This window comes from Camelus dromedarius, chromosome 7, assembly GCF_036321535.1.
Source record: "Camelus dromedarius isolate mCamDro1 chromosome 7, mCamDro1.pat, whole genome shotgun sequence".
Classification (NCBI taxonomy): Eukaryota; Metazoa; Chordata; class Mammalia; order Artiodactyla; family Camelidae; genus Camelus; species Camelus dromedarius.
Window position 1 is genome coordinate 68,896,942 of NC_087442.1, and position 13,910 is coordinate 68,910,851.

At 36.9% G+C, this 13,910-nt stretch overlaps 1 protein-coding gene across 1 annotated transcript in view; it reads left to right on the plus strand.

Moving 5' to 3' along the window:
* SEMA3A (semaphorin 3A) overlaps window positions 1–13,910 on the plus strand; it is a 237,511-nt gene that overhangs the window by 36,710 nt on the left and 186,891 nt on the right. The window contains exon 2 of the mRNA XM_010977990.3: window positions 1,778–1,970. Coding sequence (XP_010976292.1) covers window positions 1,859–1,970 — 112 coding nt within the window. The 5' untranslated portion in view covers window positions 1,778–1,858. The remainder of the gene's footprint in view (window positions 1–1,777; window positions 1,971–13,910) is intronic.

Sequence of the window (13,910 nt, forward strand, 5' to 3'; positions counted from 1 at the left end):
CCCCCACTCTCCCCCTTTAAATCCTCTTCATTCTCTTCCTCCTCCTCCACGTACACTCAAACACACACAAACACACACACACACACACACACACACAAAGAGAGAGTGTTGCTCTTTCTCTATTGGTCTGTAGACATTAAGTAATGAAAGCTGTAGTGACGATGCTTAGATCATTTTTTATAAGAATACCAAGCCACTTTCAATAAGTGTTTATGTTTTTAATTGTAACACTCACCCTCTCCATTCACCTGAGGAATTTCCGTATTATTGAAATAGAGCTCTCTCCTCTGTATTTCTAATGTGTGTGTTGTAAGTGGGGTGTGGAGAGGGTACAGAGTAGAGAGAGTTAGAGGGAAAAAGGGAAAGTTCTGTCCTGTTGACTTTATACACCCTTCTTCAAAAAAAAATTCTGTAAGTATACTAGCTTTGAGAAAAATTGAAAGAAAAGTAGAAAAGGAAATCTAAGCACCTCAGACAACTTGCCTATTTAGGAAAGAACTAATGGTATTTGTGTGACTGCCTGAATACGTGCATATGTATCCACAGAAAATTTAACAACCCTTCACAGCTCATGAAGACACAGAGATATTCTCTTTATGTTGGTCCTTGACACTCAGCAGGGACTTTTGTGAACTTTGTCATCTTCCTCTGCCCTTTAAACCAAAACTAGGGAAGTGGCTGTAATTAATGAGATGTGATGCATTAAAAATGTTAGCCAGAGCATTCCAGAAGCTGGAAAACCATAGATGTTTTTAAAGTCTGAGTATCCTTTTGAGAATCCCCTGTTGTAATTTATAATTCTCAGTGGACCTATATTTGTCTTGAACCGATTGTTGAAATGGGCTTTACTAGGAATTTCTCCGCTGAAATTGCAGTGGGGCGGGGGAAGGGGGTGGTAGATCCACCGGGGTTTGTTGGGAGGAGGGGAGTGATCTCCAACAAGGCTTTAAAACCTTCAGTGGTTAAAGTTATATTGATGAAAAGGACATAATGTATATGCATATTCGTGTATGTATACAGGCATATACATACACACAACACACAAGTTCAAGTAGAATTATATAACGAGCATGAGTTGTAAATCATGTAGGTAGCAGAATTCAGTTTTTTTTTCATCAAAATTGCACCTAAAAATGGCTATAAAACAACGCTTGCCTTGGGAAGTAAATTTATAGCTACATGCCTTTCACAGGCACGCTGGAGGGTTCTGCTCCCGGCTCTAATCTCTACGAGATGTTTTTTGCATGTGTTGTGTGACAGGAGGGAAGGGGAGTGGGTTGAGCTCGCCTGTTCTCCCATTGTCAGCCAGTCTAGTGAGTGTTGGGAAAACCTGTCTGTGGGATCTTGTGTCATCTCTCCCTACATGTGTACAGGAAAAGTCCGCGCTGCTCACGGTTCCTCTCTCTCTCTCTCTCTCTCTCTCTCTCACTCTCTCTCTCTCTCTTTCTTTCTCTGTTTCCCTTTCATTCTGCTTCCCCGGAGCCGAATGAAGCAGGGAGCAGGATTAGAGTCTGCCGGCTATCAGAAGAGCCTAGATAAAAGGGGCTGCTTCTTAAGCACCACTGCAGCAGTCCTTGTTAATTTTTTTTCTTTCCACACAACAGTTGTGCCTCATTATCCGGTGCCTGGCTCGATTTTTTTTTTTTTTTTTTTTTGGAGGGTTTGAAGTTTCTGTGCTTCAGTGACTGTTACAGAAGAAGAGGTGTTAGTGTTGCCCAGAGGTCTTGATTGTCCACATTTATGAATGAAACTGACCTAAATCACCTGTTACCTCCAGTTTCCAGATTGTTTGAACTTCTCCGGCCGCACAATACAGGAGGGAAGGCTGAAGCAGCAGAGGACCCACAGTGTCTGCAGCATGGGCTGGTTCGCTAGGATTGTCTGTCTTTTCTGGGGAGTGTTACTTACAGCGAGAGCAAACTATCAAAATGGGAAGAACAATGTGCCAAGGCTGAAATTATCCTACAAAGGTGAGTTTGTCTTTTCCTTTTATTTGGCTAGCTTTGTAATGCCCCCCTGCCCCCTGCCCCCTGCCTTTTCATTCCTTGAACTCCCTCCCAACCTACACCATAAAACCTTCAGTTTAACCTGGGAAACCTATGCGATTGTGTGTGTCTTTTGGAGATGATTTAAACACTCTTTTATAAAAGCATGCCTCCTGTTTGATATATGACAATTTAAATGCAAACAAAGAACATTTAATCACATTTGCAGAGAAGAGCTGAATGCCTGGGAAATGCTGATCGCTATATGTGATCATATATTCTGGTAATTTTTCTGACTCGACTTCTATTAAACTATTTTTAAAAATCACTGTTGCAGAAATGGTCTCTTTGTAGCCGTGAATGCCTCACCTATAATAATTGTTATGATAAATTGTGTTTTCTTAGTTTTAGACACTAAATGGTTAATTGTCGTCATGAATATTCAGTTTGTTCAAATCTGACAATCAGATGCTTAACATAAGCAGTAGATCACAGTTTGCCAAGGGAATATAAACTGGAGAGAACAGACTAGTTTTTCCACAGTGTGTTATGACTGTACAAAAGACTGGGCATTTGGCTAATTGGTGTAAAGCTAATGCCTTTGAAATACGATGTTATTTGATTCCATATGTACTTCAGTGAGAACTGGAGAGGTATTACTTTCTAGTTGTACAGCTAGTTGTGAGAACTTTTTTTTTTTTTAAAAAGTATAAATTTAAGAAAGACAAAAAAAGCCTCATCACATGGTTGCTAGTGCTTTATCTGGTTACAGTTTAATGTGTATGCTTGTTTTTTTCATGAGGATTTTAAAGAAAATGTTTGTTCTATACGTATTTGTTTAGATAGATTTTATAGATAGATGGATAAAATAATGCTAATGTAGATTCTAACATGACAGATACAACTTTTAATGGAAGAGTATTTATATAAATGAGGTATTATGAAAATGGAGTTGAAGATTAAATTGTTTTTAACTCAAGTTGTCTTACTCCCTAAGGTGTTGCTTGCTTATGGTTCTCAAATTTCTAGAATTGGGGGTGGGGCAGTGAGAGCTTCAGTTATATTCTGTTCTTAGCTTATAATGTAAGAGAAAATTATTGAATCTGTCTGTAGTAGAGATGTCTGTCTACTGTACAGTGCTCTTATGCCAGAAAACGTATTTAATTTTCACATGATGGGAAACACCTCTTCCTGAATACTCTAGTGTGAATGAGGACCACAAATAGGAAAGACAGATGTAATTTTCACAGTTTGAATTAGAAAACTGAACACCTACTAAATGTGTTTATTTGGATTTAATACTTAGATAAAATACATTGAATTGGAAATGTATTTATTTTTGGTATAATTTTTTGGTTCCTGAAATAGGAATGAATTTTAAATATTAGCAAAGAGAACTGCAATTGTACTCATGCAAGATTTTTTAAAAAATAATCATATAGCATCCACTAAATATTTCATTAAATCCTAATTATTCCTTTATATAGTAACTATCTTTAAATTATTTTCATGGTATATAACGTTATGGTATCTGTGTTTTCATCAGTGCTGGCTTTCTATTTTTTTACTCTTTGAGAATATTTTAGCCAATAATTCTTAGGTTGATGGTCCACTTTCTACAAGTTTATGTCCCTTATGAGTAAGTTTTATATACAAGTATAATTCCTGAAGATGTGAACAGCTATGTGCTATAATTTTAGAAAAAGTTTGAAACATGAAGAAGATTTAAAAAATCTACTATATTTTGGTACACATGTCTAAGTGCTAATACATTGTAAAATCAGTAGGAATCCAGAATTGTGCTTCTTTATTTTGCTAAAATTTTATTTTCATGGTAATGGATTGCTCTCCATTAATAGAAGAGTCACCAGTGCTTTCTCTATATTAAAAGATAGCATTTAATTAGAATAGCCCTTTGTTATATACACATGCTTTAAACTTGCGTAATGGAGTAAGCTATGTATATTGACAAGATGTATATATTTGACACTGTTTCTTTATAAGCTCTTTTTAGCAATGGCATCCATTAGAATTAGTCTGCTTCCCTTTAAATCACAAACTGCCCTACAGCTACATAACAATTCTATTGATACACCTAGAGCTTGGCAAGTTGGTGAAACAAACTGTGAAATGAATAACAGCAGAAAGAGTAAAAGGGATGGCCCAAGCAGTTTTTCTTCTGTCGTTTTATTGGTCTGTCATTACCTTTTTGTCTCAACACAGAAACTTGTTTTGCCAAAGCAAACGCCTGGTAGCAAATTGTCAGAACTTTGCTTCTAAACTATAATAGAGTTTTTTTTTAGCTACTTCTTTTCCCTCCTTAATTAGATGTCAAACACGGTTAAAACATCCACTGCTTTGCCCTTAAAAATATTCTAGCATGATTCATGAAGAGTTAAATCCCTGCCAACCCTAATTTCCCATGGTCACTTGTTTTCAAAGATCCACCATTAACTCTCTCATTGCTCAGGTTGCCAAGACAAAGTTTCAGTCAATCACTGTGCTTACTTTCTACTTGTCATCTTGCCTGGTGGGAGATAAAGGAGATTTGATACGTTAAATGAGAAAGAAAAGAAGGAAGAACAAGAAGGCAGCCTTTGTAGAGGATGTACATACATATCTAACAAGGTGACTCTTTACTTTCTAGGAAAAGGGAATTGTTTTTCAGGACCATCTGGATAAGTGATAATATTAGAAAAATGGGGGTATGCTGGCTTTTCTCTGAACCAATCTGATTTAGAATCCTTGTGGGGGAAGCAAATGTGAGAACTCTGTAAATCTCAGCAGTCACATGCAAATTATCCTCAAGAAACAGTCACTCAGAGATACTTTCCCCTTCCTTAAATACATGCAACATCGCTAAATGTTATAATGCTGCTTTTTAAAATTGGTGCATAACTGTTTATTTCTCCTACAAAACTAGTCAAATTTCACTTTTCTCATGATGTACCAGATAATCATATAATCTTCCTTTGGAATGTGTGGTACATTGAAGACTTCAGGAAAACCTATGGAGATCACAAGGAAATAAATTAGGTTTGGGGTTTTAAACAAATGACAAATGTTCCATCACTCAATGTAATGAGCTTTTCCAGGACACTCTGTGCTTCAGTTTTGGTAGGAATCAAAGACACATGCAAGTCTGAATGCGATGGTGATCATGTGACTCCAAAGATTAAATCAGTGCCCTCAACTTGACATTCACAGGAAGACTTAGTAAATAGCATTTAAATAAATGGTAGACATTTTAGAGGCTTTCTTTTCATATTTTGTAAAGCTTTGTTTCCCAGAATCAAGTTGTTTAATTATTTTAAGAATAACATTATCAGTTAAATCAAAATTCTCAAACATATCTTTCTGATACTAGAAGATAATATTTAATTACAAATTATGAAGTAAAGTTTGTAAAAGCTTTTTCACTTGCCATTACCCAATACATTATGATGACTTCAAAATTTAATTAGTATGAAGAATTATTTATGAATTAAACTTCTTGACTTTTTGGAGATTTTCATTAGTTCCTCCAAAGCACAAGCACATATTCACATATTCATACATAGATGTATGTGTGTGTGTGTGTGTGTGTGTGTGTATGTGAATAGATGAATATATGTGAAGGACAAAATTTATCTCAATATTTTATAATTGAGAAAACAATTTTGGCAGTCTACAGATTGTGAATTGCAATAGAATGCTTTACAAGTAATATTGCTATTCGTTTAAAAGACAGTCATTTTAAATTACATATGTATTATAGTGGGCATGAGAGTTTGAGCCTCATGAAGAGTTTTCATGAGTATTTAAAGTATTCACATAATAGGATCAGATGGAATTTGTCTTACACTGAAAATCTCCTCATAGCTAAAATGGAATGTGTCTAGGAAAGTTAGGAGGAATACATATATATTTTCACAGGGCAAAGATGTTATAAATTCTTTGCAATACCTTTTCTCCAGTAGTCACTGCTTATTTGGCTTCTGTCTCCTACTTGCTGATCCTTACTTAGCATGGCCTTTTCCTTCCAAATTCTGTTAACTTTAAAAATCATGTTTTGATTCTGTAGTCTTCAATTTAAGCACACTGAAATTTAGAACTTTTTATTTATCTACTCATCAAGTATATCCAGGCAAAATCATAAGAAATAAAACAAAATGCTCAGTCTCACATCTTCTTATTCAATGCTGGTCAGATCAAATGAGAACTAGTGAAAGTCTCCAGTTTGTGGCTTCTCTGTTTGAAGCTGCCAGATTGGCTTTTGAAATAACAACTTATCAGTGTAGGCTTTAGCAAGTAGGAAAATGACTGAGACCACAAAACCATCCCATGGACACTTCTAACCCACCAACTTTTGATAATGATAGTCAGTCTTTAATAGCTTAAGGAAACCTGATTACTGAGAAGAAAAATTTTCCAATTCTAACTTTTTAATGCTGTTATTTCTCTTTGTATAAAATTCTTCTAAGAGTCCAGTATTGTCAGTGATATGAAATAATCTGAATATTCAGGCAACTTAATAGAGGTGTAGACCTAAGATAGCTAATTTTTCTTTGTTTTCTTATTTTTAGTTATCACACATCGATCAATGTAATTTAAATACATGTTCTGATTTTCAATTATATTTAAATTATATATTTAAGAATTAATGAAATTGAAGAATCATTTAAGAATGAATTTAATTAGACTTGATTAATATGATTGCATATGTTTCTGGTAACAAAATAAAATTTAAGCTGTTGGTTGCAGAACATAATCTATTTACACTTAGATAAAGTGTAACTTTAGTTAAAACTTCTAAAGTTATCAAGACCGTAAGAAAGTTAGCTGTCAGAAGTTGTGTGGTTTAACTTCTTACCCTGATTTTCTCATTTAAATTCCAGGGGCATAGCTACCTATCACAGTTCCCAAGACCAATATATCACACACACCTTTACATCTTTTAGAGAATTGTAAAATCTAAAGTCAGGACAATTTTAAATAGAATTTATACATGAGTTTTAAAATTTTTCCAGTATTTAAATAGATTTTTAATTGATCATTATCTAACAACATTCATTTACAAAGTCATGATATTATGTCATAGAGAGTTACATATGAATTGATGAAGACACTGCACTTATCAAACCTGCGTGAAAAGAATCCGGTGATAAAATGATCCATTAACGCAAAGCTGTAAGTAAAATCTCCAAAACTCATGACACTAAGTTTAGTTCATGTAGTGAAAGCTTGTTTTAAAAAGACCAGCAGCTGTAAACACAAATTAGAACCAGTGTGAGTCTTGGGCTGGATTTTACCCCTCATGACTGCTAAGGTACTGTTTAAAGGAATTACCGTGATTTGCAGTTCTATGCTTCCACTAATAGGTGGCACTAGCAATTTGTGACAGCTCTTTCATTAGCTTGGAAATGGGCAGGCTGCTAGGATAAACACACACAGAGTAACATGTGAAGGCCAAGCTTGGAAAAACTGGCATAAGAGTCAGGAGACGTAACATGCACAAAACAGAAGCATTAATTAAAATCAAATTTGCTAAAGAGTTTGATGTGCTCTTTGCATACATCTATTGATGCATTTTGACCCTCAAAAAGTAAACTCTTGCAACCAAAAAATAAATAAATGTACTTTAACTTAAAGAAGACTTTACATGTGTAAGTGATCTGTAAAATGTAAAACAAAATCAGGAGAGAAGCAGTAGTACCAAACAGAAAGATGGAAGGGCAGTTTCACAGGTACGTATGAATGATAAAGTGTACTTAGCAGGAATAAGGCAGGCTGCCTGTGGCACGTTATTGCCATCATTTATAATTGGAGAGTGGCTATTTTAGGAGATAAGATCATGTTTAGAAAATTACAATTGGTATATTTTTAAAGTAACAACTCCTTTCAGTTTATAGGTTGTTTTAAATTGTCATCATAATTAAACATATCGAAGATTCAATAAATTCTATCTGACACAGATAAGTCTAAATGTCTCCAGTTACTATCTCCTTCTATTGCCAAGACATAAACATCAGTATAAATAGGGAATTTGCACACTATTTCCAAACAGTAACAAAGCTGGACTCTGTCAAACCCTGGATGAGAGAATATACAATTTATACTTGAATTAGGGGATGAAGATAAGCAAAAATAAAATTCTGTTGATAAATATGAAGAATGAATTGGTCTCAGTGTTTTCTACAAGCTTAGAGTAAAACATAAAGGGACCACAAATTTAGGGAGTCTTGTCATCTCCTGAATGAGTCATTAAACCTACATTTCCAGGTTTCCTTTGCTTGGAGAGATGTCGCATGGGAAACAGTGTTGGCCAAACCTGAGGGTAACTGAATTTGTTGTTGCGGCCATAAACAAGGCTTTACATGAACTATAACAGCACCCACTTGAGCCTTCGTCAGCAAACTAAGGGAAGCTTAGTTCCGTTGAGCATGTCAAAGATGCCTTTAGTCTGGAAAACTCCTTATGTGGATCATCTTCGTGGTGCCACATTGTGAGGTTCTCAAGGCCAAATTTGTATTATTTTTTGTCATTACTCTCTCAAAGGCTAGCACAGTCACTTGTTGAATGAACTTGGGTTTAAATTGATGCACCTTGTCTTTTAAATGCAAAAATGGTGCAAATGTCTAGTCAATCAATTCGTTAAAAGTGAACCGTGCGCTATAATGTGGCAGGGAGAGTAAACGCAGTGCGAGACACTAGGAAAGGAGGTACTTAGGAGCTCACAAAGGTTTGAGAGCAGTGGTATGTCCACAGACAGGGTCTCCTGAGCCAAGCCTATGCCAGCACTAAATCAAAAAGTGTCTGGAACATCTCTGTTTGCCCGCAAGTAGGAGATGGAGAATATATATCAATATATGCATCTTAGAAGACTCTCGGAGAGGAATTATTTCATTCCTTTGGACAAATACCATGATTTTCCTTGCTATTGGATCTCAGTACACACAGCTAGAAAAGAAAGTGAGTCACATTATTCTAAAGCCAAATAGTGACTGAAGAGAAAACGTCTCATGATCACTCTCACTGTATCTGATCCTTCGTAGAGAACAAATCGGCCCTACCAAATTAGGTGGAAAACAAACCGTTTAAAAGTTTTAACTGACCCTATTTCATTGTCCACACTTTGGGGAGGATCCTGGCTTTGCTCTTTGACAGCTTGCTAAGGTGAGCGTGGCAGAGCCTGCCTCGCTTCTCTTATCCTTGATTCCACTCATGGAGAGCAGCGGTCGCTGATGGGCCCTCGCTTCTCATCTCCAAGTCGGCCTCTGTCTTCCCGTGGATTTGTGCTCTGTGGCGCAGGACCACTCCCTGCTTCCGTCAGCCCTTGCTCCCAAGCCCCCACTTGCCAGGAGACTAGATGTGAGAGGAACTAGACACAGGAATCTTTGTTGAAGTGTGAATCCAATATATATGTTGAGTTTTGTTTAAGATCCTTATCTTATATAATTGAGAGGGTGAGAGAGAAAAATAAGCTACTTTCCTTAGTCTACTTACAGGTCTATAATTGATGTTTATAATATAAATTAATGCACAATGCTTGATGTTACATTCTTATAAAATATATATGTTAGTCTTGTGACAAAGTAGAAATACCAGTAGGAAAGGACAGTGGCACAATGAATCACAGTTATTTGGTGGTATTTTAAAAATGATTACATCCCTAGTCCAACTCTTAAGGAATATATTTGGGGAAAGCCAAAACAGTAACCTATAATGAAAAAGAATATGAAAACGAATAAACATATGTATATGTATGACTGAAACATTATGCTGTACACCAGAATTTGACACAACATTGGAAACTGACTATACTTCAGTTGAAAAATTAAATTAAAAAAAAACAACAAAACTGCTGTTTTTACCTGAGGTCAAATCAGTGTGAATTTTTATGTATCTGAAATTTTAATTTTTATCATCAAATTTGAAATTTCAAGAGAATAAACTCTGCTCTTTTATGATCCTCCTTTAAGAGTTAGTTTAAATGAACCTAGGTTTTCATCAGCTGTGCAAATTTTAATTATTTACAAAAATAAGTAATTATAATTAATAAGTATTTCTTACCTGTATTTTATATGTAAGACACATACACATAAACTCACATAAGTCATGTGACAGATTTCTTCAAAAAATAAGTAGATTCTTGGATAAATAAATTGAATGCATTGGAACTTCTGAGGAAGGTGGTATCAATTGTACCTGAAGACTTCAGGGAATTTTGTGAAATAAAACACAAGGAAGGGGGGCCTTGAAATCCAAGAAGTATGTGAGAATGGAGAAGTAGAAAAAAGTGGTAATTACCATTATAAAAAAAATTTCTTTGGGATGTTTTTAGGAAAGCAATATATTTTATATAGAAAGTAATAAGATAGTTATATATTTTTTCTGCATCAAATGTGATATTGAAACAAATCTGTCCTTTAACAAGGGAGACTTAAAGCTGCAGCATATCAGGCTAGGAAGGTCATAGAGTTAACAGGTGGTTGTCAAGGTCTGACTGAAAATGAGAGCAAGAGGACAAGTGGTACACATTTGTAAGACTTTTCCACGGTGGTTACAGTGCTCATTCAGGCTTATCCATCTCTCCTTTGAGATGTGTCTATAGAAACACATGAGACAAGCTTCTTTCTAACCAATGGAATAAAAAAAGGGAAAGCTGAGTTTGGTTATCCTGTAGAGAAAACACTGTGACTGTAGTCCTTAAAATTATAAAATATACTGGTTTAGAATGCAGGTTTCTTCCTGTTCTCCTAGTTAATTCCTTTTTTTTTCTACTTTACTGTATTGTTTCTGTAACCAATCCACCAAGAAGTGTGAAGAGTAATTACTATTGTCTTAATTATATTTGTGTTTAACATGAAGACACCCCTGCCATCTATGTGATGAATATCAAGCATTAAAATGCCCCCTTAGGAGTGTGTTCCTGTTCTGTGCCACCTCTCTTTAAGTGCAGAGTCATACAGTGCATATATTTTAATTTTCTTAGCAATCTGTTATCATTCAGGTTGTCTCACTTCAGAAAAAAATTAGTTTCAGAGCCAACCAACAGGCTAGTGAAATCTTGGAACATTTCATCATACGTTAGACAGAGTTGTAGGTTCCTGGTATTTTGCCCCCACAAGCTGCAAAAGTCACTTCTGGGATTTTGGTCATAATAGTATAATCCCTGGTACTTGCAGAATTAAATATTGATGAAGAACTACAGTAACGAGTGTGCTTATAGGTAGTCCGTGTATGTGTATCCGTAACAAATACAAGAAAAGTTACATCCAAGTTTTATTTTCCTAAATCCCATCACTTTTAATTGAAAATTATGAAAAGTGGAATGCCACTCACTAGAGCATGGGCAGAGGAGAAAGGGCAGGGGCAGATTCTCTCTCTCTGTGCTCCATGGCATTGGCCGTGACCTTCCATCCTTTATGGTTGGCCTTCCCAGCGCATCTTCTGCTGTCTGGTGCCGCTGCCTCGCCAGGTTCTCTGCTCTCTCTTAGGCATAGTTCCGACAAGTTGCCAAGACGTTGCCTCTTTTAATGGCCCTGCCATTGAGCCTTCTCAGTATCTTGGCTCCAGGTCACGTAGTATTTGTCCTCTAAAAGCAGGCACACCATGTTTCCACTCTCAAGTCCTTCCATCTCCAGAGTGCAGCACATGAGCAGGACACAGATCCTGCTAGTGCAATAGCCTTTCATCTTCCCAGATTTGAAATAAATTATCTTTTTAACTGATTCTGGCCTTCCTCTTCCACCCCTTTTCCCTGAAAGTACAAAGTCTCCAACCCATATCTTCTTATCCTAGCCAAATAAATCTCTTCTAAGTCTATCATTTTGAAAACAAAATCTGTTCATTCTCCCCTGGGGCATAGAAAAGCTTCGGCCTCAAAAACTAAAAGCCTTTATATCTCTCTTGGGAAGAGACTGGGGACCTTTCATTTTTAGCAGATTAGTCTACAGAAGAGCAAATAAAATGACAATTTCTTGGGGTTTTTCCCCCAAAGACATTGTCTCTTTTATTGTTTTGAACAAAGCATTGTTTGTTATATCAATGAAGAATAAGAAAAAAAAGTTTTTGTTTTACCTTCATTTATTTCTTTCTTTAGGTAGACCCAAGTTTCTGACTTGCATTGTTATTTTGTTGTTTTTGTTTACATATGTATGTATGTATGTATGTATGTATGTATTTACGGCTTGCATTATTTTACTTCTCTCTAAAGAGCTTTTTTAAATGTTTCTTGGAAGGCAAAAATGGCAATTTCTTAATTAGATAAACTTGCCGCTTTCAATTTTCACTCTCTTGTACACACACACATGCCACAACCTGGACATTGTGCCTAAAACAGGGAGTGTGGTTCTTCTACACTTTAGTCTAAACATCTCTGCTTTCCATCTATAAAATACGCTGGTTAAAGGGCAAACAAAGTAGTCACCTTGACCTTTGAGATGTAGAGGTGTCCCCGTGTGAGGACTGGGAAGGCAGGGGCGGCAGAAAGCTGACACAACTGGAAAGCATGTGGCCACTGTCACCCAGGGAGCTCTTCCCAGGCTGTCCATGCCCTTGCCTGGGAAAATTACTTTCCCTGATGCTACAAGTTCTGGGAACCAGCTGCTGAGTCAGCTGGGGCTTTTGCATGCATCTCTTCCACATATCTATCAAAGGCCACAGCGTCTCTCCATTTGGATCTCTCACAGGGAACTCCAACTTGGCTTATTAAAACTATATTCACTGTGCTCTCTACAGACTGATTTCTCCTCCTTGTTCTCAGTTTCAGAAGTGTTGTTGTTTTGGCCCAGTTTTCGAGTCCTCTAGCATCTTTGCCTTTCCCTTCCTGACCCACCCATATCTAGCCAGTCTCAATGTCCGACGAATGCTGCTCTTGAGTCCATCTTCCAAATCCGTCTTACTTGCTCACCCAGGTAAAGTCATTCCCTTATCATTATTTGCCTGATTATGGCCATAGCCCCTATAAGTGTCTCTTCTTTCTGTTAGTACCAGCTACAGTTCCTTCTGAAATTTAAATCTAATTGTACCTTTCTTTTATTTTAAATTCCGGCTGATTAAAGCCCAAACTCCTTAGATTGACCTATAAGAATGACTCACCTAAAGGAGTGAAGGGCACAGAGGGAGCTATTTGGAGGTCCCGCCATTGTTCAGATATGAGGAAATTAATACCTGAATAAGGATCATGGTCATGGAAATGAGAAAGAAAGGCTGGAGATGAGACACTCTGAAGTAGAGAAAAATTATGTATGGTGAATGACCGTGTGTAGGGAGGATCTGCAGAATTCGAGAACAATAAGGTTTTGAATTTCTGCAACCAGGAGTGTGATACAACAATTGACAGTAACTGGAAAATGAAGCTCTCCTCACCTGGCAGCCCAGCCGTGCCCCAGTATAGGACTCCCTTCTCCACCTCACACCTGTGGACTTTGCTTTCTGGTGCACATCCTCCCACTCTGTCAATTGTTTACTGACACCCTCCTCACCAACGAACATAGGCTTGAGCATCACCTTTGGCAAGGCTTTGGAAGAGGCAGAGAGGTATGAACCATAAGCTGGCACCTGTCCTAATGAAACTTAGCATTTGAAAGGGGAGAAGCCACAGGTTGTCAACCTTCTGTGATCACACCTGCTCTTTATCCATCTTATATTCTGTCAGGTTCAGAGTCTTGTGCATGACTGAGCCTTAGTAAATCACTGAACGAAGTGGTTGAAGGAGTAACTGAGGAGGCTGAGGAGGTGGCTAATATTCATTCCAGGTGAGAGGGCTCAGGAGCAGAGGTGTGACCATACAAAAGATGTGTTTGAGTACAAAACACAGCCCAGTTTCTCTTAAAGGTTTGTAAAATAGAGTCATGAAATATTTGATTGGATGAAAAATCATTGAAGGATGAAGAAGCAGTTTAGATATTGATAAATGGTGGAGAATTTTGAAACAGAGTT